Source organism: Dendrobates tinctorius, unplaced genomic scaffold (assembly GCF_039654945.1).
Source record: "Dendrobates tinctorius isolate UK_male_01 unplaced genomic scaffold, ASM3965494v1 ptg000143l, whole genome shotgun sequence".
NCBI classification, from domain to species: Eukaryota; Metazoa; Chordata; class Amphibia; order Anura; family Dendrobatidae; genus Dendrobates; species Dendrobates tinctorius.
This window is the reverse complement of record NW_027361810.1, coordinates 13492501-13518551: the sequence shown is the minus strand read 5'-3', so window position 1 is coordinate 13518551 and position 26051 is coordinate 13492501. Positions and strand designations below refer to the sequence as shown.

Below are 26051 nucleotides of genomic sequence, written 5' to 3'. Positions count from 1 at the left end.
GAAATTGAAAGCAGCAGTTAAAGAGTTAACAGCAGCAATCAAAGCTCAGCTACCGAAGACTAAGGGGCTGAATTATCAGTTTGTGTCTGAATTCAAGACAATGTTCACGTTTTTTTTATTTAAAAAAAATACCACCACAAATGACACATCAGCAGTTTCTTTAGGCTAGGTTCACATCGCGTTAGTGCCATCTGTTTAACGTATGCGCTAACGCTGATGTCCTTTTTGTCTTTTTTTGACAGATTGTGTGGCAGTCCAGGAGTCCGGTTGCCACAGTAGCATTGCCTCCCTCCTGGAGGGGGTGATGATATGCCTGGAAGCAGAGAGGAGTTCCTGATCAGGTAACCACTACACACAACACTTCCCCTACTCCAGACCAGAAGGGGGAGCTCTGAACCCTGTTTTAGGGGAGCTTCCAGCAAGTTCTGGGCTGGGGGAGGAGTTAGTTAGTTGAGTCTGGGAGTGAGAAGGAGCAGGAAGCATGAAGGAGCTGCTCCCCAGACTAAAGTAGAGAGAGGAAAGGAGAAAGAGTTAAGGAAAGCCTGGGGAAGTGGAGCTGTGAGGAAGCTCACCCCAGGTCTGTGCGCTGGATACTGGACACTGGAGTCCGTGGCTGCCTGGGAACGACAGTCTCAGTAGCCAAATCCAGAGAGCAGGAGATTGGCAGGCCTCCTCGCCTCACAAAACCCCAGAGGCACAGCAGCATACGAGAGCCTGGAGCTGCCACAGAGGAAGAGGCTCGATCTGCCTGCCATAAGGGCAAGTACTAAGGACTGTAGAGAACAGAGGACCGAGTATAGCTTCAAGCTGCAGGGACCTCAGACACTAGCGCAGAAAGGAGGCCTCCAACAACACTTGGTCCAGGGGACCCTGATCTGCTTTCAGGCTGCTGGATCTCCATTTCCATCTGTACCAGTGCTTCGCTCTGCATCTCAAGCCTTCAGTAAAAGGTAAAAGGAACAGAAACTCTTGTGTCTGCAGTTATTGATCACACCCGCAGCCCTGCACTACAGTTATCCACTATCCTGCACTTACACTGCCCTGGGGTTAAGCTCTGACTGTGGAGAGCTGAACCAACTCTGCTGCATCACCACCAGCCCCAGCGGTCTGTACAAGCAGCGTCAGCTAACACCTTTATTTCCGAGTACCACAGGTGGCGTCACGAACTTATCTACACATAGACTTTATTACCCATCAGCTCTTATTTTACATGGACACTCAGGGCCATGGACCGGGTCCCTGCTGCCGGGACACATCCCTTCAAGACACTGGCCCGGTTCCGAGTAACCCACGGCCCTAGGGGCGCTCCAATTGAATTAACACATGCGTTAGCAGTAGAGGTCTTTGCCCAGCAAACGCGTCCGTTCACTGTGCGTTAGACCTAACGCACCCAAAAACGCGGTAGACCGTGTTTGAAGGTGCATCACAAAGTAACGCATCATCGGTAAGGCCGGTTTCACATTAGCGCTTTTTAAGCGCACGCATGGCCGGGGGTAGCTCCGCCCCCGAGCCGGCTCTCTGCCCGGCGTGCCCGCCCCTTGCTTGTAGCGCCGCCTACTAGCGGACAGCGGCGCCTGCGATCGGCGCACCCTATCTTTAGCATAGGGTGCGCAGATCGTGCGCAGGCCGTGCGCTAGTTGCGCTTTGACCTGCGCTGCGCACTTTTGACGGTGCGCCGTGCGCACCAAAATCCGAAAAGTTTGATTTTGGCGCGCACGGCGCACTGTCAAAAGTGCGCAGCGCAGGTCAAAGCGCAACTAGCGCACGGCCTGCGCACGATCTGCGCACCCTATGCTAAAGATAGGGTGCGCCGATCGCAGGCGCCGCTGTCCGCTAGTAGGCGGCGCTACAAGCAAGGGGCGGGCACGCCGGGCAGAGAGCCGGCTCGGGGGCGGAGCTACCCCCGGCCGTGCGTGCGCTTAAAAAGCGCTAATGTGAAACCGGCCTAACGCATGCCAATTTGGACATATGTTAGGATTTGTTACCATAATAGATGCCAATAGGTGCGTTAACAGATCCGTTACATTGGGTTAGTGTCACATAGTAATGGATCCGTTAAACGGATGGCACCTAATGCAATGTGAACCCAGCCTTACTGCCAAGAGCGGGTTTTACATACTGAAAAAATACAACATGTGAACATGGCCTACAAGTGAAATGTTGCAGAAACTTCCTCTACAGTTTTAGGGGACGAGTGTTCCTAGGAATGACTGTGTCATGATGATCATCCTGCTGATGAAGAGGCAAAATGGTCGCTCGTCAGGTGAAATGATATATTGTGCTGCAGATCATCGTCCTCGGCAGCACATAATCATGTATAAACAGGACCTGCGCCATGGAGAATAATGGCAGCCTGGCAACTAACAAGTGTGCTGTCGGACAGCGGCCACTAAACATTGCAGTGTGGACGCAGCTTTATTCTCTTGATGGCTTCAGTCTTTTTTCTGATGAGGTGGTGCTTGGCAGGAGGTTGAGATCGCTCTGATAAATTAGTCCTAATACACAAGTGGTGTAAGCTACAACAGAAATGACCGCCGATCTGACTGGAGACCTTTCTGGTGGTGGCACATGGCGGCTGTACGATGCAGCGTCATGGATTTGGTACATCTTACATCATTGCTCCCTCATCAAACTGATTACCGCTAGTCCTGATGACTTGGCTCCTACAAACACTTACATACAAGGCAAAGGCACCATGATGGATTAGATACAATGGCTCAGTGTGCGGTACTGCAAGATCAGAACCTTAGGTACTGTCAGCATCACTCATGGTTGACTTCTGGGCACATTGGCCTAGGTGGCATCAGATACAGATTTGTGATATTGTTCTGCTACACCCAGGTATCTGACGCTGCCTGGCTAGTGTGCCCAAAAGCCAACCAGGAGTGATGCTGAACCGGTGTATCTGAGATGGCCGTGTCCAAAGATGGCTGTTACTGCTACATCACAATAATATTAAATGTAGGTATTGGGACAATGGTAAAGTTGCAAAGCTGCACATTTGATCTATGACTACACCCAGATCCTTCTCTACAAGTGACTCTCCTATTTTCTATGCTATTACATTTGATGCCAGCAGGTTATTACATAGTAACACAGTTATTAAGGTTGAAGGGAGACTTTAAGTCCATCTACTTCAACCCATATCCTATCCTAACCTGCCCTAACATGTTGATCCAGAGGAAGGCAAAAAAAACCCAGTAAGCTTCACATTGGGGAAAAATTTCCTTCCCGACTCCACATACGGCAATCAGACTAGCTCCCTGGATCAACGCAATTGATGCAAGACTTTATATTTGGTCTACAAAAGCCCCAGTGGTCGGTGTGAAAATCCCAATCTTTCGAGGGGTCTGAACCTGGTCACATCTGATAACATCTGGATGATATCAAAGATGGAGTTTTGTATGTAACCGCAGATCCGACAGAAGTGACATTGTATTGGGAGCAGAGATCCGAGGAGGAAGCTTTGTAGTAGAAGCAAGATGCAGAAAAGGGAAGAATATGGTGCACGGTAGTAAGTGATCTATAGTTCTGGCATTGACACCAGACCGGAGGTTGTTCGACCTGAGACAAAGCCTTCATTTAAAGGGTTATTGTCAGAGCTTGTAAACTCGAGCAGTTTTGAAGTTTTCTACTAAAATTATTGATATATTGAAGGTTTATTCGATTTGTTTTTTTTTCCATGCAGACTAACAACTCCTACATTATTTTTTTTCCTTTTATCTTTCAGGATCAGTCATGAGTGGGAAAATTGTCCCCAAGAAACTGGCAAAGGGGGTGGATTTCTGTGGTGTGGACAAATATTATTATCCGCTCAGATCTTGGTTGCTACATGATTGACCAACTTCCACTGTGGAGAAGATCTTGAGGTCTTCAGCTTGCATCCTTCTTGTAGAGGGGAGATCATTACTTGGTTTATAAAAACGACCTGTTCTACATAATAAAGGGAGATCAATATCGTCGTGTGACAAACCTGACCACAGATGCAGACGCCGTCATCTACCCCCTACACCCCAACTGCCAAGGAGGAGACTACTACCTGTTGGCTTTTGATTACTTCTATATCGTCTATCTGGGCTGAGACGTCTACTGTAAAACCAGGAACATGTGTGAGGATACAGACAGCACAGAATTTCCTCTGCACCCCAACTGTAGGAACGGACTTTACTACTTCGGTATTGCTGATTTCTATTACTTTGTGAAGCCTCATGACAAGTCGGGGATCCAATACTTACGAAGCACTAACTTCAACACAAATGACAACTCTGAGGCCTTCTCCATCCCAGCGTCGTCCCCTTCCTTCCAGGGGGTTTAGGGGTTTCCAAGGGGTCGGCTTATGGTGAATGGTCATGCATCAAGACCATCAACAATGATTCACAGACCCCTATTGAGTGAAAAAGGGCATCATCAAGAAGATTGGGTATGAAAAGAAGAGGTGTAGTATAGAGCACAACTGGAAGGTGTGCCCTACATGCTCAGCAGAAACCGGTGATCTGACAAGTTAAATCGCCAAGTGTCAGTTCTCCCTGATGGCTGAATATGGTGGATCCTGTGTCAACACTGAGAAGGAAACATGGAGTGAAGCCAGTGAAATTGAGGAGACCATTGCTGTCACTCTGCAACCTCAGAAGAAAATATATGTCTGGTCCTACCAGCTTGGTCTGGGTAAAGAACCAGTTCTTTACTGCTGTGATATGAAAATATCAGATAACTCAGACCCCCCCCCCCCAACTAATGTTCCATAACCCCCTGCTAAGCCGTTCCCCATTTGATAACTGTTTGTGTACAGCAAGAAAATTGTCAGCCATTGTTGGGTATGAACCTGCTCAGTAAGACTATGCCACGGTCACAATTTCTGTCAATTAGTTAATCAATAAAAAATGCTTTGATCCACTGTTTCTATACTGTAAAAGATGTCAACTTAGCTAAAACCAGGGGCATACAAACAGGGGGTACAGAGGTAACATTGTCCCTGGCACTTGGTGGCAGGGATGCGACAAGGCATTACTCGGCTCCTACGCAGAGCTTGTTTCATACTATGGGTGATGGGGAGTTATACACCAGCTGCTTCCCAGTCATTACCAGTGGCAGTCAGCTATGAGTTTCAAGTCTTAGATATGCAAGATGCCAGGAGACGTAGTCGTGGGTGAGCTTCTGTTCCCACTCGCTTTGACATCCTAAAGACAACTCGTGACCCAGTCCCGGTGTACTGCCCTGTGTGAGGGGCGTCTAACCTCAGGGCTGCAGGCCTCTTCTGACTCCAGGAATCCCTCTTCTGGATCCAGGACAGCAATTGATCCAGAAGACACAAGGTTCATAAAAACAACCAAACTTTTACTTGGTGAATGGCAGCTTTTACAGGCAGGTATTGAGGATAAAGCCCAACAGGTTATTGTATTTCCCACAGGAAATGAACACAACTTCAACCCTGGTTCTCGATATAGGTAGACCATCCCTTTTTATTATTTTTTCTAGTTCTAGGGGGATTTTTTTTTCCTAGCAGTATATCTGGATTCTCTCTCACTCCACCTCTCAAGGTTTGAGCCCAGTTTCTCCTGCAAATTTGCAGAAGGAGTATGGTCCCAAGCCCTGACATCTATTTCAAGGTTCCCAGGCTGGGAAAGGGTACATGTGCGGCTGGATTCTCTGGCAATCCACTGCCCTGATGTTCTGGGCTTGAGCTGTCCCTAGCAGCCCCTGTCCTGTCACTGCTCAGCGCTGACTGTCCTTGACACGAACTCTCAGTTCCCCCTCCCAAACTAGGCCAGACATAATAGTTTGCTTAAATACTTTGAACCGAGTGTCAAGGAACTAACCTCCTACAGGTACCTGCAGCTTCTAATGGTTAATAAGAGAAGGCCCCCTCTGTGATGTGAGCATTAGGATGACAATCACAGGGTGTCACTGGGTTCACATGTCAGCTGAGGGTGCAGGGCTTCATAGGAGACTGCTGAATATACAATATAGAAGAACCTGTGATCACAAGTTCAGGTCCCGTAAAAATGGTTCAGCCTTGTTGGCACATTTGCTCTCCCATGCATCTGGTGGTTTCCTGTCTGACGGGTGAACCTCTTTCAGCCATACCAGTTGAAGAAAGAAGTCATTCCCAGGCCCGGTCGGTCCAGGGAAGGAAGATGCTAGTATTTCTTAGCGCCGGCATGTCTCTGTAGATGTGGCCGGGATGTGCTCTGGCTTGTATGAGAGAGCGGGTCCTGGCCTACACCGCCTCTCCCATTGCTCCTTTATGGACTCTTCCTCATATCAGCATGGTGGTACAGAATATACCGTGGGGAAAAAAAAAGTATTTAGTCAGCCACCAATTGTGCAGTCCTTCCACTTAAAAAAGATGAGAGAGGCCAGTATTTGACATAATAGGTAGACCACAACTATGAGAGCCAAAATGAGAAAACAAATCCAGAAAGTCACCTTGTCTGATTTAGCAAGATTTATTTTTCAAATTATGGTGGAAAATAAGTATTTGCTCTAACAAAAGTTCATCTGAATATTTTGATATATATCCTTTGTTGGCAATGACAGAGGTTGGCAATGACAGAGGAAGAGGCCAGGAGCCATTTGGTGAGCTGCATTTCTTGCTACATGTTCACAGATTTACCAGTGGAAAAGCCAAACTTCACATGCCACAAATGCAAGCTTGTGTCCCTGTTGGAGGAAAAGTTGCAAAATCTCGAAGAGAGGTTAGCTACGTTGAAGATCATTAAGGATGGTGAAGAGTTCTTGGACAGAGCAGAATTATCTCTTCATGTTACAGAAAGAGAAGAAATTCGAAGTGCACCTGAAGAAACAGAGGAATGGAGACATGTGACCCAGAGAAGCAGGAGGATCAGGAGGCAGTCAGCACCCATACTGCTCAGAAACCAGTACCAGGCTCTCACGCAGGAAAACGATGAAGAAATACATCAGGATAAGACTTTGCCAACAAGCAGCAACCTTGTACGCCTTCAGAGTCCTCCTGGATGGAGAAAGAAAAATGTGAAGAAGAAACGGAGAGTGGTGGTCATGGGGGATTCCCTGTTGAGAGGAACTGAGGCCGCTATCTGCAGACCGGATATAACTTCAAGAGAAATGTGTTGTCTTCCAGGTGCAAAAATTAAAGATGTGTCTGTCAGGATATCAGGACTCTTCAGACCTACAGATGACTACCCATTCCTGCTACTACATGTGGGGACAAATGACACCGCAAGAAACGACCTGGAAACCATCTGCAGAGACTTTGAAGACTTAGGCAAGAAAGTGAAAGAACTGGGAGCGCAGGTGGTCTTCTCTTCCATCCTCCCAGTGGATGGCCATGGAACAAGGAGGTGGAATAAGATTCTGCAGGTGAACAACTGGCTACGTCGATGGTGCCGTCAGCAACGATTTGGATTTCTGGATCACGGAGTGAACTACTTATACGAAGGACTACTTGCTAGAGATGGGGTGCACCTTACGAAGACTGGAAAGCAGGTATTTGGAAGTCGCCTTGCTACACTTGTAAGGAGAGCTTTAAACTAGAACAACATGGGAAGGGAAGCAAAAGACCAGAAAAAGCCATACACCTGACAAATGCTATTGAGAACTCTGCTATTAGAAGTGGAAAGGAAGAACAAAGACGAAAGAATCTAATTAATAAAAATATTGGAGAAAGAGAAACCAATCACAAACTAAAATGTTTCTATACTAATGCACAAAGCATGGGCAACAAACAAGGAGAATTGGAACTACTAACACAGGAAAAGAAATATGATGTCATTGGAATCACTGAAACTTGGTGGGACAATACACATGATTGGAATACAAGACTAGAAGGATACAACTTATTTGCAAGAAACAGACTTGATAAACGAGGAGGGGGTGTCGCATTGTATGTTCGAAACGCGTATATCTGCACAGAGATTGAAGCTTCAGAGACTGGGAGTTCTGTGGAAACTGTTTGGGTAAGAATACAAGGACAGAACAATGGAAAGGACACCATTGTAGGCATTTACTACAGGCCGCCTGTGCAAGCTGAAGATATGGAAGAACTCTTTATGCATCAAATGGCCAAGTTCTCCAAAAAATATGACATAGTTGTCATGGGAGATTTCAACTATCCAGACATTTGTTGGGAATCTCTCTCAGGCAAAACTAACAGGTCAAGGAAATTCTTATCCTCTCTTGCTGACAACTTTATCTTCCAAAAGGTAAGGGAGAAAACAAGGGGAACTGCTACCTTGGATCTAATCCTTATAAACAGGGAGGAAATGGTTGAGGAGGTAAAAGTGGCTGGGACCCTAGGAGGTAGCGACCATGCTATTTTAGAATTTTGGATAACTAGAGGCGGAAGACCTGTGAAGACTCAGACATCAAGGTTAGATTTCAGAAAGGCAGATTTTAAGGGATTCAGAAAGAGAATTGGAGGGATCCAATGGCTGGATATCCTTAAAGACAAAAATGTCCAGGAAGGATGGGAAATCTTGAAAAATGAAATTCTCAAAGCACAGTTGTTAACAATTCCGAAAAGAGGGAAGAATAGGAAGCATTTAAGGAAACCAGGATGGATGAACACAGAACTTAAGCACATGCTAAAAAGGAAGAAAAAAATGTTAATAAAATGGAAAGAGGGAGGCATATCTAAAGAAGAATATAATGCTGTCTGCAGAACCTGCAGGGCACAAATCAGATTATCTAAAGCTGAAAATGAATTGAGGCTTGCAAGAGATGTCAAAAGCAATAATAAAGGATTTTGGGGATATGTCAAAAGTAAAAGAAAAGTCAAAGATGCTATAGGATTTTTACAGGATGAAAATGATGAAATGGTAAGACAGGATGTTGAGAAGGCTGAACTTTTAAATTCCTATTTTGCATCTGTTTTCTCTCAGAAAGGAAATGTAACATCAACTGTTATTCACTGTCCTATTAAGGGAATAGAAGAATCCAGGATATCTATAAACAGAAAGATAGTGAGGAAACACTTAGCTAACCTAAATGAATTCAAGTCTCCAGGTCCAGATGAATTACACCCCAGAGTACTGAAGGAGATAGCAGAAGAAATTTTTGAACCCCTCTCTATAATCTTTGAAAATTCTTGGAGAACAGGAGAAGTGCCAGAAGACTGGAGAAGAGCAAATGTTGTTCCTATCTTCAAAAAGGGGAAGAAGGTGGACCCAGGTAACTATAGGCCGGTGAGTCTGACTTCTATACCAGGAAAGATCTTTGAACAAATTATTAAACAACATGTATGTCAATACCTGGATAAGAATGAAGTGATTAAACAGAGTCAGCATGGGTTTGTAACTAATAAGTCATGTCAGACTAACTTAATTTCCTTCTATGACGGTATCACTGATTGGGTGGATCAAGGAAATGCTGTAGATATAGTATATCTTGACTTCAGCAAAGCATTTGACAAAGTCTCTCATACAATCCTTATTGAAAAAATGATTAAGTATGGAATGGACAAGGCAACTGTTAGGTGGATTCATAACTGGCTTAGTGATCGGACCCAAAGAGTGGTCGTAAATGGCTGCACATCCAGTTGGAAGAATGTCTCAAGTGGGGTACCTCAGGGCTCTGTCCTGGGCCCTGTATTGTTCAACATCTTTATCAACGATTTAGATGAAGGAATTGAGGGTAAACTGATTAAATTTGCTGATGACACAAAGCTAGGAGGGATAGCTAATACTAGAGAAGAGAGAGAGAGGATTCAAAAAGATTTAAATAAACTGGAGAAGTGGGCAGCAACTAACAGAATGTTTTTTAAAAGGGAGAAATGCAAAGTACTACATCTGGGCAATAAAAATGGAAAAAGCATATATAGAATGGGAGGAATAGGGCTAAGTGACAGCACATGTGAAAAAGACTTGGGTATACTAATAGATCACAGACTGAATATGAGTCAACAGTGTGATGCAGCAGCAAAAAAGGCAAATGCAATTCTAGGATGTATTAACAGAAGCATACAGTCTAGATCACGTGAAGTCATTATTTCCCTCTACTCCTCTTTGGTCAGACCTCATCTGGAATATTGTGTCCAGTTTTGGGCACCACATTTTAAAAAAGACATCAACAAACTGGAGCAAGTTCAGAAAAGAGCGACCAGAATGGTGACCGGTCTGCAAACCCTGTCTTATGAGGAAAGGTTGCAGGATTTGGGAATGTTTAGTTTGCAAAAGAGAAGACTGAGAGGAGACTTAATAGCTGTCTACAAATATCTAAAGGGCTGTCACATTGTAGAAGGATCAACTTTATTCTCATTTGCACAAGGAAAGATGAAGCAATGGGATGAAACTGAATGGGAGGAGACACAGATTAGATATTAGAAAAAACTTTTTGACTGTTAGAGTGATCAATGAGTGGAACAGGCTTCCACGAGAAGTTGTGAGTTCTCCTTCAATGGAAGTCTTCAAACAGAGGCTGGACAGACATCTGACTGGGATGATTTAGCGAATCCTGCTTTGAGCAGGGGGTTGGACCAGATGGCCCAGGAGGTCCCTTCCAACTCTACGATTCTATTCTATGAAACGCTTTCTGTAAGTCTTCACAAGGTTGGCACACACTGTTGGTGGTATGTTGGCCCATTCCTCCATGCAGATCTCCTCTAGAGCACTGATGTTTTGGGTCTGTCGCTGGGCAACATGGACTTTCAAATCCCTCCAAAGGTTTTCTATGGGGTTGAGATCTGGAGACTGGCTAGGCTACTTCAGGACCTTCATATGCTTCTTATGAAGCCACTCCTTTGTTGCCCTGGCAGTGTGCTTGGGATCATTATCATGCTGAAAGACCCATCCATGTTTCATCTTCAATGCCCTTGCTGACGGAAGGAGGTTTGCACTCAAAATCTCACGATACATGGCCCCATTCTTTCATGTACATGGATCAGTCATCCTGTTCCTTTTGCAGAGAAAGCCTCAAAGCATGATGATGCCACCCCCATGCTTCACAGTAGGTATAGTGTTTTTTGGATGCAACTCAACATTGTCTCCTCCAAACACGAGTTTTGTTTCTACCAAACAGTTCTACTTTGGTTTCATCAGACCATATGACATTCTCTCAATACTCTTCTGGAAAATCCAAATGCTCTCTAGCAAACTTCAGACGAGACTGGTCATGTACTGGCTTTATCAAGGGCACACGTCTGGCACTGCAGGATCTGAGTCCCTGGCAGCGTACTGTTACTGATGGTAGCCTTTGTTACGGTGATCCCAGCTCTATGTAGTCATTCACTAGGTTCCCCGTGTAGTTCTGGGATTTTTGCTCAACGTTCTTGTGATCATTTTGACCCCATGGGGTGAGATTTTGCGCTGAGCCCCAGATCGAGGGAGATTATCAGTGGTCTTGCATGTCTTCCATTTTCTTATTATTGCTCCCACAGTTGATTTCATCACACCTAGCTGCTTGCGTACTGCAGATTCAGTCTTCCCAGCCTGGTGCAGGGCTAATTTTGTTTCTGGTCTCCTTCGACAGCTCTTTGGTCTTTACCATAGTGGAGTTTGGAGTGTGACTGATTGAGGTTGTGGACAGGTGTCTTTTATGCAAGTTCAAACAGGTGCCATTACTACAGAGGAGCCTCTTAAAGACGTTACAGGTCTGTGAGAGACAGAAATCTTGCATGTTTTTAGGTGACCAAATACTTATTTTCTACCATAGTTTGAAAAATAAATCTTGCCAAATCAGACAAGGTGATTTTCTGGATTTGTTTTCTCATTTTGACTCTCATAGTTGTGGTCTACCTATGATGTCAATTACAGGTATCTCATCTTTGTAAGTGGCAGAACTTGCACAAATGGTGGCTGACTAAATATTTTTTTCCCCATTGTATCCATCAGCACCAGACTTTCCCTTGGCCTAGACAACCTTCTGGACTTCACCTGCCCCTTTTACCCAGAAGCTGACTATTCATTTATGGGCCTGTCACACTAAGCGATATCGCTAGCAATATCGCTATAACGTCACTGGTTTTTGTGACGCTATAGCGATATAGCTTACGATATCGCTTAGTGTGACAGGCCCTTAAATGTCTGATACTTACCTCCGACCGCTCCCCCGCTGGTTATCGCTGATCGCGCGAGAACGTGCTGGACCGTTTCTCGTCGTCAGCTTCCTGCTGGGCTTCCTGTGGAGAGACGCGCGAAGAGCGTGGACGCGGGCAGGAGGATGTCAAGATCGCCTAGTGTGACAGGTAAGTAGCGACACCCGACCCCAGCGATGTCGCTGGTGAGATCTGCCTGTGCGGCAGCTCACTAGCGACCACTTAGCGATGTACCAGCGATCCTGACCGGGTCATATCGCTGGTCGGGATCGCCAAGTGTGACAGTACCTTTAGTCTGTAAGGACCAGCTGCCGTGTCCCCCCTGATGACATCAACGCTGCTGTGGTATAGACTGTGAATAACGTTTTGTTCCTGTTATATTTACTTGTGATAACAATTGTAACATTTCCTGTAAGCTATAGTAATAATTCACAGTCATAATAAGTCACTATCTAGAACTAGGTGAAAGGTTAATTTTTGCAAGCAGCGGTGGAACAGAGACCGATATGCGAGAGCTAAGTGTAAGGACAGCCCATAGTGGGAGGGCTCTTTGGGAATCTCTGGGTCGTTTCAGGAACATGAAGAAGTGAGTTCAGTTAGTGGTGAAGTGACAGCGGTGGTCATAGGCAATAGGCTGCTAGGGACAACATGAGCCTGTTACATGGGGCAGTGGATTTCCATAGAACCCTTGAGATGGTTGTCGGGTCCCTTGGACGCACTAAGCCTGCGGAGCTGCAAAACAGATTCAAACGCTCAAAGGCAGGAGGTGATGGAATCTGGGTGCACTGCTTGTGGAGTCCAGGAACAGCAGGGAGGCTGCTGAACACTGAAGAACTCTCCAGCTCACACACCACTAGCATTCTACTGCCATCCAGCAATCAGTGGAGCACGTCATCTGCTGAGGAAGCTTTAACCCCTTCTGCTACACAGGTTAATTAAGGTTACAGCATCTCTCCTACAACCCCAGGCTAGTGAGGAAGTTGAGAACTGTTTCTTTGATGAATCTTAACAGCTCACTAGTAGAAACAGTTCCATGTACTGTCACTCCTGATGCCGTGTAATGCAGGCAGCTCCCTCACAGTCACGCTCCCGATCCAGTTTCCAAAGCTCTGCTGGGCGTGGGCCCAGCAGAACCGTTGGACACAGACATTCCTCCAGGAGCAGCCGGACGTCGCACAACTCCAGATCATCCTGTTGGTGTTCGCCATTCTCATCGTGTGACAGATCCTGCAGTTCGGGCAGGTGAAGCCAACGTACGAGGCAAGAGCCTTTACTTCTGGCCGGTTGGTTATGTCACGGGGAAAATTAAGCTTGAAATCGCTGCAAGGGTCATCGCAAGTTCCGTTATCGCAAGTTTAAATTATGGCTGTAAGGAAGGGGAATTCTTGGGGTTCCGGTTGTAAGGAAGGGGAATTAGCGTCAGCCATTAGGACTTTGCTGTTAAAACTAGAACCATTGAAACCCTCATCCCAATCGGTTCAACCTGCAGTATCAGCCCTCTAGGGCCTCACTTAGATGATGAGACAAAGCAAAAACTGGTCTAACCAATGTGCAGATATTTGGTCTTTTATCTCCGTTGACCAGCATAGGATTGCTAAAGAGCAGAGACCAGATATAGACAGAACTTTTGGCAGGCGGCCTAAGGTGCCAAGGACTATTGGTAACTGGATCCAAGCCTTCGCAGTGCTGGGTTGTGTTATGGGTCTGCAGCACCCTGAACCCTATAAAATCACACAATAGTACCACTTGGACCAAGTATGATGAGTTCCGTAGGCGCTTAACATGGAAGCAGCCAGATATCCAACCATTACAAATAGTTCACAGATAAAACAGGGATACTGCAATCCAAACAGAGCCATATTGCACATTTGCCCATAAATAGCGTACTGATTATATAATTCAAAACAGCTAAAATCTGTATACAATTGTAGAGACGCCTCCTGACGAATAAGCGAAACGCGCGTTGGGGCGACGGGGAAGCCAGCGCCATATACTTGAATCATGTAAGTGCCCTCTCCGGGAGTTTCCCGTTGTTTCACACATGTAAATTGAGTGCACTCTATTATATCACCGCTTAGGTATACACAGTTAGGTGGCACAAATTTGAGAATAGAGTCTCTGTATTTGAAATTAGGCTATGCCTGCTTTAACTATGGAAATTCTCTAATTTGAATGTGCTTACTTAGTAAATATAGAGCTAGTTAATAAGGGTGGTGTTTGTACTCATTAGTGGCATACTGATTAATCTCTACAATTGTATACAGATTTTAGCTGTTTTGAATTATATAATCAGTACGCTATTGATGGGAAATGTGCAATATGGCTCTCTGTTTGGATTGCAGTATCCCTGTTTTATCTGTGAACTATTTGTAATGGTTGAATATTTTGTGTAAGCAATTGCAATTAATAACATTTGTATACTTTTGGCAATTTAAACTTATTTCTTTGTGGTTTATCTGAAGTTCTACAACTTGTGCAAGTCCAAGCACGAATGCGTCGCCTGCGGAGGTCACAACCCAGCAGTTTGATGAAGCAAGCCAGGTAAGGCAGCCAACAAGCCAGGTAAGGCAGCCAGCAAGCTAAGTAAGGCAGCCAGCTAGCCGGGTAAGGCAGCCAGCTAGCCAGCTGACCTCCATTCCCCGAAAAGGAAAGACTTTGGTGAGTGCAGTTGAGATTTCTCCATGGCTAGGCCAGTACCCCAATATGTCAGCAGCGGCAGAATTATGCATCAGTTTAACATTAGTTTTATTTCATTCCTTTCTTTTATTCCAGCGAGTCATTCTTTGCCGGCACTTTAAAAATCAGCTGGCGAGAACCCAGCCATCATAAAGAAAAATAATGTCGAAAGCCGTGTCCTTGAGCCCTTTCTCGACCCCTCATTTTACTAACCTGAGGATGTTTCCATTTTGTACATATAAAGAAGCTCCTTTAGATTCACCATCGGTCTCATCCAAGAGGTTTACAGGAGCCCCTTCATGGTGGTAAAAATTATGGATTTGGAGAGTATGGAGCCAGAGACGTACGTGCCGGTGATGCATACACAGTGTCAGATCCTGGATGTTACACGTTTTAAAAGAATGGTTATTTGTGAGAAAAAAAAAGGAATAAAAAGCTGTGGATGACCCCGTCCATTAAAGGAGTGTTATTGGTTATAATGGGAGGGAGGCACATGTTTGCTTAAAAGGTGTTTGGTCTCAGCAGTCTAATCTTGACCAGACCTCAACTTCTCGCCTGTGTGCAGTCTGATCCTGCAGTCTCTGTCCTCTGCTGTCTACAAGTCGGGGAAGGAATTTTTAAATTATCACGATGGGTGTATCATTCATAGGAATAATCTCACTTTCCTCAGATTATTCCACCGGCTCAAAAACAGAAGAGAGTAAAAAACAAACAAATAGAAGCCAAAAGTAAGAGCAGCAAAGAAGAAGCAGGAGGATATTTAGTGAAGACCAGGCTCTTTTTGTCTATTAAATTTTTAATCTGCGATTTAAGACGGAAACATAACGAGAGTTCACACTCTTAAATGGATTGTCCAGAACTGAGTTATTAGTGACCTGTCCATAGTGACATAATGTGAACTGGTCATCCAATAATGGCAGTGTACATGTACTGATCATGTTCCTGGTTCTGTATGGTTGCTTAATAAAAAAAAAAAAAAAAAAACACCACCAGCACCACCCTTGAACAAGGGCTGTGTCTGGTTTTTCAGCGTCTTTGCAGTAGTGGCGCTGATTTTGCAAGAAAGAGACCATGTTTTATATTCTCTATTCTCCGAATGCAAACATTTGACACTTCAGTCGTCCAATTTGTGTGGGGAAGTCAGGAGCGTAGTCCTAGGAGGATCACCACCAAATTCCCAGCAAAGACAGTTTAATGTTTAGGCAGCAAAGGCCCCTTAGGTAGGAATTAGACACGACCAAAGCTTCAGTGTAAAGCATGGTCAGAGAGTAGCAGCCTGAGCTGTGAAGAACAGGAGATCCTCAGATGACACAGATACCCGGAGATGTGTTTAAACTCAATAATTTATTAGCAATATAATGTAAATGCGGTAACAGTCAATTCCACCATCTATCATCAGCTAGATACATTCAGCCCTGGGCACCGCCGCCTGCAGCAGCCCAGGAGCACGGCCCAACACTGAGGCCGCGGAGGCCGGACAGACAACCCCACGGCCTCCACGCGCAAAGCAGCAAAATAAAAAAACAACATTAAGAGAAACTTCCCCCAGTTTGGTTCTCTGGATCCTGCATTCATCTCAGCGATGGGAGTTGGGATTGGCACTGCCACCATCTATGGAGGCCAGGAACGTCGGTCTTAAAGGGGTCTTCTAGGACTACAATGCTGAAAGCCATCACTAAGAAAGTCAGTGAGCACCATCATTCCTTCAATTAAAGTCTATTGGGGGGGGGGGGGGGCAGAATTTAGACTCCCACTGTTGTCATATTACAGTCCTGATGAGCACAATTAAAAGAACAGCTCCCCTTTTGAAGGAATTTAAAGGGGTTCTCCAGAATTAGAAAAATATGGCTGCTTTCTTTCCTCAAGAGTGCCATGTGCACATAAGTCGTGTCTGGTATTGCAGCTCATACCTGTAATACCAGACACAACCTGCAGACAGGTGTGGCACTGTTTGGAAGCAAGGAGCCATTTTTTTTTTTTTTTTTTTTTTTTTTTTTTATAGAGCTTTAGAAATAGCTTGAGTCAATTAAAAGAGGGAGGTTTTTATTGTTTTTGTTTTTTGTTTTTTTTTTTAATAAAAGGGTTAATTCTGTAAGACGCAGGACCCTGGAGATGATGTGGCAGCTCCGATCCTTGTGCTCGATTGTCGGGAGATCACAGATGCCAGATTTGATGCCATGACATCAGTAGTCTATGGTCTAGCACCGGTCAATCAATCCAGAAACTATAATACAAGGATGAACGGGGGCCTCAGTCACATTACGTGCCCTCCTGATAAAGAGGGTCGTACCTGAGGAAGCCCCTGCCACCTAATGCTACATAGCACACAACACTGGATCATGGGGAAGGACCCTATCCCACCAGGATCATCCAGAATGGGGGAATATTAATACAGTCATGGTCCCGGGCCCCCATCAATGTCTCCAGACAGGAGAAATGCACTCACTGGAAATCTTGAAAATCCCTGAGAAGGATTCAGAAGTTAAACTGGGGCCGAGGCGGCACAATCCTCAGCAGGAAGACAGATTTATTTATAGAAAAATTGAAAGTTTGATATTTTTTTCACATTAAATTTTGCAGAAATAAAATTGGACCTGGATGATCCAAAGCTCCAGTCTGAGGCGCAAGGAGGTTGTGACGGATTATCGTCTTATTCCCAGTGTGGATGCAAAACTACAAAAAGTTCACTTCAGTGGTTCTTCCGAGGGTTCGGTCATATTGTTTCCGTGTTTTGTGCAGGTGACGTCGCGTGAACTAAAAAGTCTCCATATAGAAATGGACCATCATGGGGGGAGGGGATGTCCGGGAATCCCACCACTAGGGGGCGCGCCTCTTGGTCACCTGGCCCAGCTGTTGAATTGACTGTCTTGACTGGTTACTGACTTGACGCTGCAGCGTTTCTTGACGATCATGTTGATATAGGCTCTCATGATCTTTGTGATCTCTCCGACCTGAAGGAATAAGGACAAGACAAGAGTTTTACTAAGCGCATAGAATAGTGGCTAATGCAAACAGAAAGGCCAAGTCTCACAGTTTCCTCTCTATCCAAGTCCCCAGAAGGAGTAAAGAGAGAGCGAAGAAGAAACAAGAAAGTACTGCTATACTACAGCGAGTCCTATACTACTAGCACAATACTACTACTCATTTATACTTTGCTTTACTTTTCTAATAAACTTTCTTTCATGACACGAAGGACCATGTTTGCATCGGTGAAGACACGGACGGTCTGACCTGGGTAGTTTCAAAGAACATTTCTCGGTCGTCTACTGTAATCTTGAAGGTGTTGGGCTGCGGAGCTCCGAAGAAAATGATGTGTTCATACTGAAATGTCTCCAGTGGCTTTGATTCTCCTCGTTTGTAAACGGACACATTTTCTGCACTGACCCCGAGCCACAAATCATTAGGAAATCCTCCTTCTTTATACTGAAAAGCAAGGACAGAGGCACCAGTATTATAGTAGTTATATTCTTGTACATAGGGGGCAGTATTATAGTAGTTATATTCTTGTATATAGGAGCAGTATTATAGTAGTTATATTCTTGTATATAGGAGCAGTATTATAGTAGTTATAGACTTGTACATAGGGGCAGTATTATAATAGTTATATTCTTGTATATAGCAGCAGTATTATAGTAGTTATATTCTTGTATATAGCAGCAGTATTATAGTAGTTATATTCTTGTATATAGCAGCAGTATTATAGTAGTTATATTCTTGTATATAGCAGCAGTATTATAGTAGTTATATTCTTGTACATAGGGGCAGTATTATAGTAGTTATATTCTTGTACATAGGAGCAGTATTATAGTAGTTATATTCTTGTACATAGGGGGCAGTATTATAGTAGTTATATTCTTGTATATAGCAGCAGTATTATAGTAGTTATATTCTTGTACATAGGAGGCAGTATTACAGTAGTTATATTCTTGTACATAGGGGGCAGTATTATAGTAGTTATATTCTTGTACATAGGGGGCAGTATTATAGTAGTTATATTCTTGTACATAGGGGCAGTATTATAGTAGTTATATTCTTGTACATAGGAGCAGTATTATAGTAGTTATATTCTTGTACATAGGAGCAGTATTATAGTAGTTATATTCTTGTATATAGGAGCAGTATTATAGTAGTTATATTCTTGTATATAGGAGCAGTATTATAGTAGTTATAGACTTGTACATAGGAGCAGTATTATAATAGTTATATTCTTGTATATAGCAGCAGTATTATAGTAGTTATATTCTTGTATATAGCAGCAGTATTATAGTAGTTATATTCTTGTATATAGCAGCAGTATTATAGTAGTTATATTCTTGTACATAGGGGCAGTATTATAGTAGTTATATTCTTGTACATAGGAGCAGTATTATAGTAGTTATATTCTTGTACATAGGGGGCAGTATTATAGTAGTTATATTCTTGTATATAGCAGCAGTATTATAGTAGTTATATTCTTGTACATAGGAGGCAGTATTACAGTAGTTATATTCTTGTACATAGGGGGCAGTATTATAGTAGTTATATTCTTGTACATAGGGGGCAGTATTATAGTAGTTATATTCTTGTACATAGGGGCAGTATTATAGTAGTTATATTCTTGTACATAGGAGCAGTATTATAGTAGTTATATTCTTGTACATAGGAGCAGTATTATAGTAGTTATATTCTTGTATATAGGAGCAGTATTATAGTAGTTATATTCTTGTATATAGGAGCAGTATTATAGTAGTTATAGACTTGTACATAGGAGCAGTATTATAATAGTTATATTCTTGTATATAGCAGCAGTATTATAGTAGTTATATTCTTGTATATAGCAGCAGTATTATAGTAGTTATATTCTTGTATATAGCAGCAGTATTATAGTAGTTATATTCTTGTACATAAGGGCAGTATTATAGTAGTTATATTCTTGTACATAGGAGCAGTATTATAGTAGTTATATTCTTGTACATAGGGGGCAGTATTATAGTAGTTATATTCTTGTATATAGCAGCAGTATTATAGTAGTTATATTCTTGTACATAGGAGGCAGTATTACAGTAGTTATATTCTTGTACATAGGGGGCAGTATTATAGTAGTTATATTCTTGTACATAGGAGGCAGTATTATAGTAGTTATATTCTTGTACATAGGAGGCAGTATTATAGTAGTTATATTCTTGTACATAGGAGCAGCATTATAGTAGTTATATTCTTGCACATAGGAGGCAGTATTATAGTAGTTATATTCTTGTACATAGGGGCAGTATTATAGTAGTTATACTCTTGTACATAGGGGCAGTATTATAGTAGTTATATTCTTGTACATAGGGGGCAGTATTATAGTAGTTATATTCTTGTATATAGCAGCAGTATTATAGCAGTTATATTCTTGTATATAGCAGCAGTATTATAGTAGTTATATTCTTGTATATAGCAGCAGTATTATAGTGGTTATATTCTTGTACATAGGATCAGTATTATAGTAGTTATATTCTTGTACATAGGATTAGTATTACAGTAGTTATATTCTTGTACATAGGAGCAGCAATATAGTAGTTATATTCTTGCACATAGGAGGCAGTATTATAGCAGTTATATTCTTGTACATAGGGGCAGTATTATAGTAGTTATATTCTTGTATATAGGGACAGTATTATAGTAGTTATATTCTTGTGCATAGGAAAAAAACAGTTGCCAATGACAACAAAGATGTACTAGTCCAAAAATAGTTATATTAATCAGGCAAATTTTTATTAGTTAAAATTCATACAAAAAAAAGTATATAAATCAACACAAGAAATGGCAAGAGGGAATGATGGAACAATTGTGCAAGCATGCTGCTGTAAATGACGGCCACACAATCCCCCTGAGATCCAACTAAAGAAGCTAATTTACTAGTACAAAAAATCTAAATATATTTATAATACTATTGAGCCAATATACTGGGTGCAGACAAATAGAACTGTGGTCCAGGGAGATGTGCGCGCCCACCCCAATGCGCGTTTCGGCCTTCGCCTTAGTCAGGGCTCCCTGGACCACAGTTTGAAGCTGAGCCTGCCACTCAATCCAGGTAATACACAATGGCGGATCTTAATAGGGGCGGATGGGGCGGTCGCCCCGGGCCCAAGGTTTTTTGGGGGCCCAGGGGCAGGGGCGGGCTGGGCCGGGTGGCAGAGAGGCAAATGCCCCCCGGACCGCTCCCCCAGCACCTGTACAGGGCCGGCCGTGCCCTGTGCTGTGACGCCGCCGGCAGCAGACAGCCGCCCGCGTCACATTCTATGAGGGGCCGGGAGCTGTGCACGGCCGTCACCTTGACGGCTGCTCAGCTCCGGCTGTACTTCCGGGTCAGATGTCGGGCGTGCGCGATGATGTCATCGTGCACGCGCCGACATGTCCCGGAGGATGCTGAAAGCAGAGGCGCTGCTGGGGAGCGAGCCGGCTGTGAGGTAAGTATGGGGAACTTTTTTTTATTTTTTTTTATTTATAAAATGAATTAAATGGGGGAGGGGGTGAGTGGGGGCTGTACACAATGAAGGGGGGGTGACTGGGGCCTGTATATGATGAAGGGGGGGTGACTGGGGCCTGTATATGATGAAGGGGGTGAGTGGGGGGTGAGTGGGGGGTGAGTGGGGCTGCATATGATGAAGGGGGGTGAGTGGGGCTGCACATGATGAAGTGGGGGATAAGTGGGACTGCACATGATGAATTAAGGGGTAAGTGGGACTGCACATGATGAATTAAGGGGTAAGTGGGACTGCACATGATGAATTAAGGGGTAAGTGGGACTGCACATGATGAATTAAGGGGTAAGTGGGACTGCACATGATGAATTAAGGGGTAAGTGGGACTGCACATGATGAATTAAGGGGTAAGTGGGACTGCACATGATGAATTAAGGGGTAAGTAGGACTGCACATGATGAATTGGGGGTAAGGGGAACTGCACATGATGAATTAAGGGGTAAGTGGGACTGAACATGATGAATTGGGGGTAAGGGGGATTGCACATGATGAATTGGGGGTAAGGGGGACTGCACATGATGAATTGGGGGTAAGGGGGACTGCACATGATGTGGGGGTAAAATTAACTGCACATGATGATGGGGGGAGTGGGGCTGCACATGAAGTTGGGGGGGGAAGGGGACTGCACATGATAAAATGGAAGGGGGGATAAGGGGCTGCAAATGATGAAGCGGCACTGCAGATGAAGTGAGTGGGTGATAGGGGACTGCAATGGATGAAGTAAGGGGACTTCAAATTAAAGTGGGGACATTAAAGTGGATCCCCTATGGCCAGGATCACGTTGGGCGATTTTGTGCGTATTGGCCGTAGGCCTACAGCTTATGTGCAACGTCTTTTTAGGCCATGTCCACACGTGGTGGAATGGTGGCGGGTTTTCCGTATGGACCCGCAGCAAACCAAGTGCTGCGGTCCGTACGGCTGTCAATTCCCGCACGGGGACCGCAGCGCTCAGGTGGGAAGGGGGGTACAGGGGCCCAGGTTTTATGAACATCCCCGGGCCCATAGTCCACTTAATCCGCCACTGGTAATACAAGTATGATAACGCTACTGAAATAGCAGCATGGCAGCTGCTCATTTATGTGGCTAGGATAGGTGTTCTATTAGTCTGCACCCAGTATATTGGCTTAATAGTATTATAAATATATTAGATTTTTTTGTACTAGTAAATTAGCTTCTCTAATTGGGTCTCAGGGGGATTGTGCGGCCGTCATTTACAGCAGCATCCTTGCACAATTGTTCCATCATTCCCTCTTGCCATTTCTTGTGTTGATTTATATACTTTTTGTATGAATTTTAACTAATAAAAATTTGCCTGATTAATATAACTTTTTGGACTAGTACATCTTTGTTGTCATTGGCAACTGTTTTTTTTCTGATTATGTTTTGGTGTGTCCAGCACTACGATCCATCACACTGATTTTGTTTTAATTACAATTGTAATTAAATATATCATGGGTGTGTTGGTGGAGTATGTTGTGTCTTGTGCATAGGAGCAGTATTATAGTAGTTACCGTATATTCTTGTACATAGGGGCAGTATTATAGTAGTTACCGTATATTCTTGTACATAGGCGCAGTATTATAGTAGTTATATTCTTGTACATAGGGGCAGTATTATAGTAGTTATATTCTTGTAGATAGGCGCAGTATTATAGTAGTTATATTCTTGTACATAGGAGCAGTATTATAGTAGTTATATTCTTGTAGATAGGCGCAGTATTATAGTAGTTATATTCTTGTACATAGGGGCAGTATTATAGTAGTTATATTCTTGTACATAGGAGCAGTATTATAGTAGTTATATTCTTGTACATAGGCGCAGTATTATAGTAGTTATATTCTTGTACATAGGAGCAGTATTATAGTAGTTATATTCTTGTACATAGGGGACAGTATTATAGTAGTTATATTCTTGTACATGGGGCAGTATTATAGTATTTATATTCTTGTACATGGGGCAGTATTATAGTAGTTATATTCTTGTACATGGGGCAAGAAGTATTATAGTAGTTATATTCTTGTACATGGGGGGCAGTATTATAGTAGTTATATTCTTGTACATAGGGGGCAGTATTATAGTAGTTATATTCTTGTACATAGGGGGCAGTATTATAGTAGTTATATTCTTGTACATGGGGGGCAGTATTATAGTAGTTATATTCTTGTACATGGGGGGCAGTATTATAGTAGTTATATTCTTGTACATGGGGCAAGAAGTATTATAGTAGTTATATTCTTGTACATGGGGCAGTATTATAGTAGTTATATTCTTGTACATGGGGCAGTATTATAGTAGTTATATTCTTGTACATAGGTTCTTGTACATAGGTTCAGTATTATAGTAGTTACATTCTTGTACATAGGGAGCAGTATTATAGTAGTTATATTCTTGTACATAGGCGCAGTATTATAGTAGTTATATTCTTGTAGATAGGCGCAGTATTATAGTAGTTATATTCTTGTACATAGGAGCAGTATTATAGTAGTTATATTCTTGTAGATAGGCGCAGTATTATAGTAGTTATATTCTTGTACATAGGGGCAGTATTATAGTAGTTATATTCTTGTACATAGGAGCAGTATTATAGTAGTTATATTCTTGTACATAGGAGCAGTATTATAGTAGTTATATTCTTGTACATAGGGGACAGTATTATAGTAGTTATATTCTTGTACATGGGGCAGTATTATAGTATTTATATTCTTGTACATGGGGCAGTATTATAATAGTTATATTCTTGTACATGGGGCAAGAAGTATTATAGTAGTTATATTCTTGTACATGGGGGGCAGTATTATAGTAGTTATATTCTTGTACATAGGGGGCAGTATTATAGTAGTTATATTCTTGTACATAGGGGGCAGTATTATAGTAGTTATATTCTTGTACATGGGGGGCAGTATTATAGTAGTTATATTCTTGTACATGGGGCAAGAAGTATTATAGTAGTTATATTCTTGTACATGGGGCAGTATTATAGTAGTTATATTCTTGTACATGGGGCAGTATTATAGTAGTTATATTCTTGTACATAGGTTCTTGTACATAGGTTCAGTATTATAGTAGTTACATTCTTGTACATAGGGAGCAGTATTATAGTAGTTATATTCTTGTACATAGGCGCAGTATTATAGTAGTTATATTCTTGTACATAGGAGCAGTATTATAGTAGTTATATTCTTGTACATAGGAGCAGTATTATAGTAGTTATATTCTTGTACATAGGAGCAGTATTATAGTAGTTATATTCTTGTACATAGGGGGCAGTATTATAGTAGTTATATTGTATATAGGGAGCAGTATTATAGTAGTTATATTCTTGTACATAGGAGCAGCATTATAGTAGTTATATTCTTGCACATAGGGACAGTATACTTGTTTTATTTTATGTTTTCTGTAGGGATCTCTCACCTCAACATCAAAGAGCGTGGATCCGTATCCCGGCCACTCAATTACAATCGCCATGTAATTCACCATAGCTTGGTGCTGGGACATCCCATAGAGGCGGCTCCATTTCTCGGCTATACTTGTACGAGCGGCTGACAGTTCCTCCTTTACCCACATCTCCATCATCTGTTCTTCCTCCATCTTCTGCTTCTTCATGGAGCCCACTTTGAAGCTACGTTTCAAGGTCCCCTCCAGGAAGCTGGTCCTCCTCCTCTCCAGGGTCTGCCCGGAGGAGCCACTGCTAGTTTTGGTGGCTTGAAGAATCTTATTTTTTAGCCGCTGAACAGGATAAACAGTTTCCAGCGACCATGAAACTTTGGCAAAGTCTCCATGTTGATATTGCAATCTTAAGGCAGCTAAGTGCTGTAAAGTGTCTTCGGGGGCTGGGAAGTGGCCGCTTGTAAGACTTTCATGAGCCTAAAAAAAAAAAAGTAACTTTAAGCCATAGAATAGAAGCAGCATGTGGACATGTATCTAATAGCCTGTCATTGTTTTATGCTAGAGAATGAATCTAGACTACCAGGACTGGATGAATTTATGGTCATGATTAGTATTAAATAAAAAAGGGTATTTTTTCCCCATTTGTTTCAATGTTTCACAATTTTTTTAAAACTCTGCTGTCTGTCAGCAAAGAACATTCCACCAGGGGGAGCTCACACATGGTAAAACGTCTCCCACTAAACTCAGGACAAAATCTGTCTTCACTGAGCTCCCTCTAGTGGTGATCGCAGACAGGCAGGATTTTGTCATGTACTCTACGTCTATGCAGGGGATTTGGAGCCCTGTATCAGAAAGATGAGCCTCTGCCCCTAAAATAGATAAATTATAAAATTGCTGACTTTATTTAGATCTTAGATGGTTCAAAGCATTTCAGATTTCATAAATAATAGACGAGGTTGTAGTACACCATCAATGGTTGTTAAATCTGTCCTTACATATTGCAATCTACAGTGAAAAAATAGGAATTTCTGTAGTATCTTTTCACAAAACGACGATTTCTCAGCAAGATAATAATTTTATTTCTATAGCGCCGGCATATTCCGCAGCACTTTACATTTCAGAGGGGACTTGTACAGACAATAGACATTACAGCATAACAATAATCACATAGATCATAGATACCAAGAGGAGTGAGGGCCCTGCTCGCAAGCTTACAGTCTATGAGGAAAAAAGGTAGACACGAAAGGTGGGTGGTAACAGTTGCCATGATTGTATGGACCAGCCATAATGTTAAGTGTGCAACAGTACAGACACAGAGGGCTAATGGATGCATAAAGCATGTGGGAACATGATACGGGGAACCTGGTTATGGTAAAAACTTTTGACTGTGCCACACAGGGATAGTTAGGTTAATGTGTTGAGGCGGTAGGCCAGTCTGAATAAATGCGTTTTCAGGGCATGCTTAAAATTGTAGG

General features: G+C 43.0%; 1 protein-coding gene and 1 long non-coding RNA gene across 2 annotated transcripts in view; one reads left to right on the top strand and one right to left on the bottom strand.

The window, feature by feature from the left end:
* Positions 1-351: 351 nt before the first annotated feature.
* On the top strand, positions 352-5392 carry LOC141049268 (uncharacterized). The gene is made up of 2 exons (XR_012220306.1): positions 352-950; positions 3731-5392. It is a non-coding gene; the product is annotated as an uncharacterized lncRNA (long non-coding RNA).
* A 10616-nt stretch (positions 5393-16008) lies between these two features.
* The window catches only part of LOC141049265 (unconventional myosin-X-like), a 105982-nt gene continuing 95939 nt past the window's right edge, over positions 16009-26051 (bottom strand). The window contains exons 39-41 of the mRNA XM_073545519.1: positions 24601-25053; positions 17915-18106; positions 16009-17634 (exon numbers count right to left, since the gene is read on the bottom strand). Of these exons, the coding sequence (XP_073401620.1) occupies positions 17521-17634; positions 17915-18106; positions 24601-25053 (759 nt within the window). The 3' untranslated portion in view covers positions 16009-17520. The remainder of the gene's footprint in view (positions 17635-17914; positions 18107-24600; positions 25054-26051) is intronic.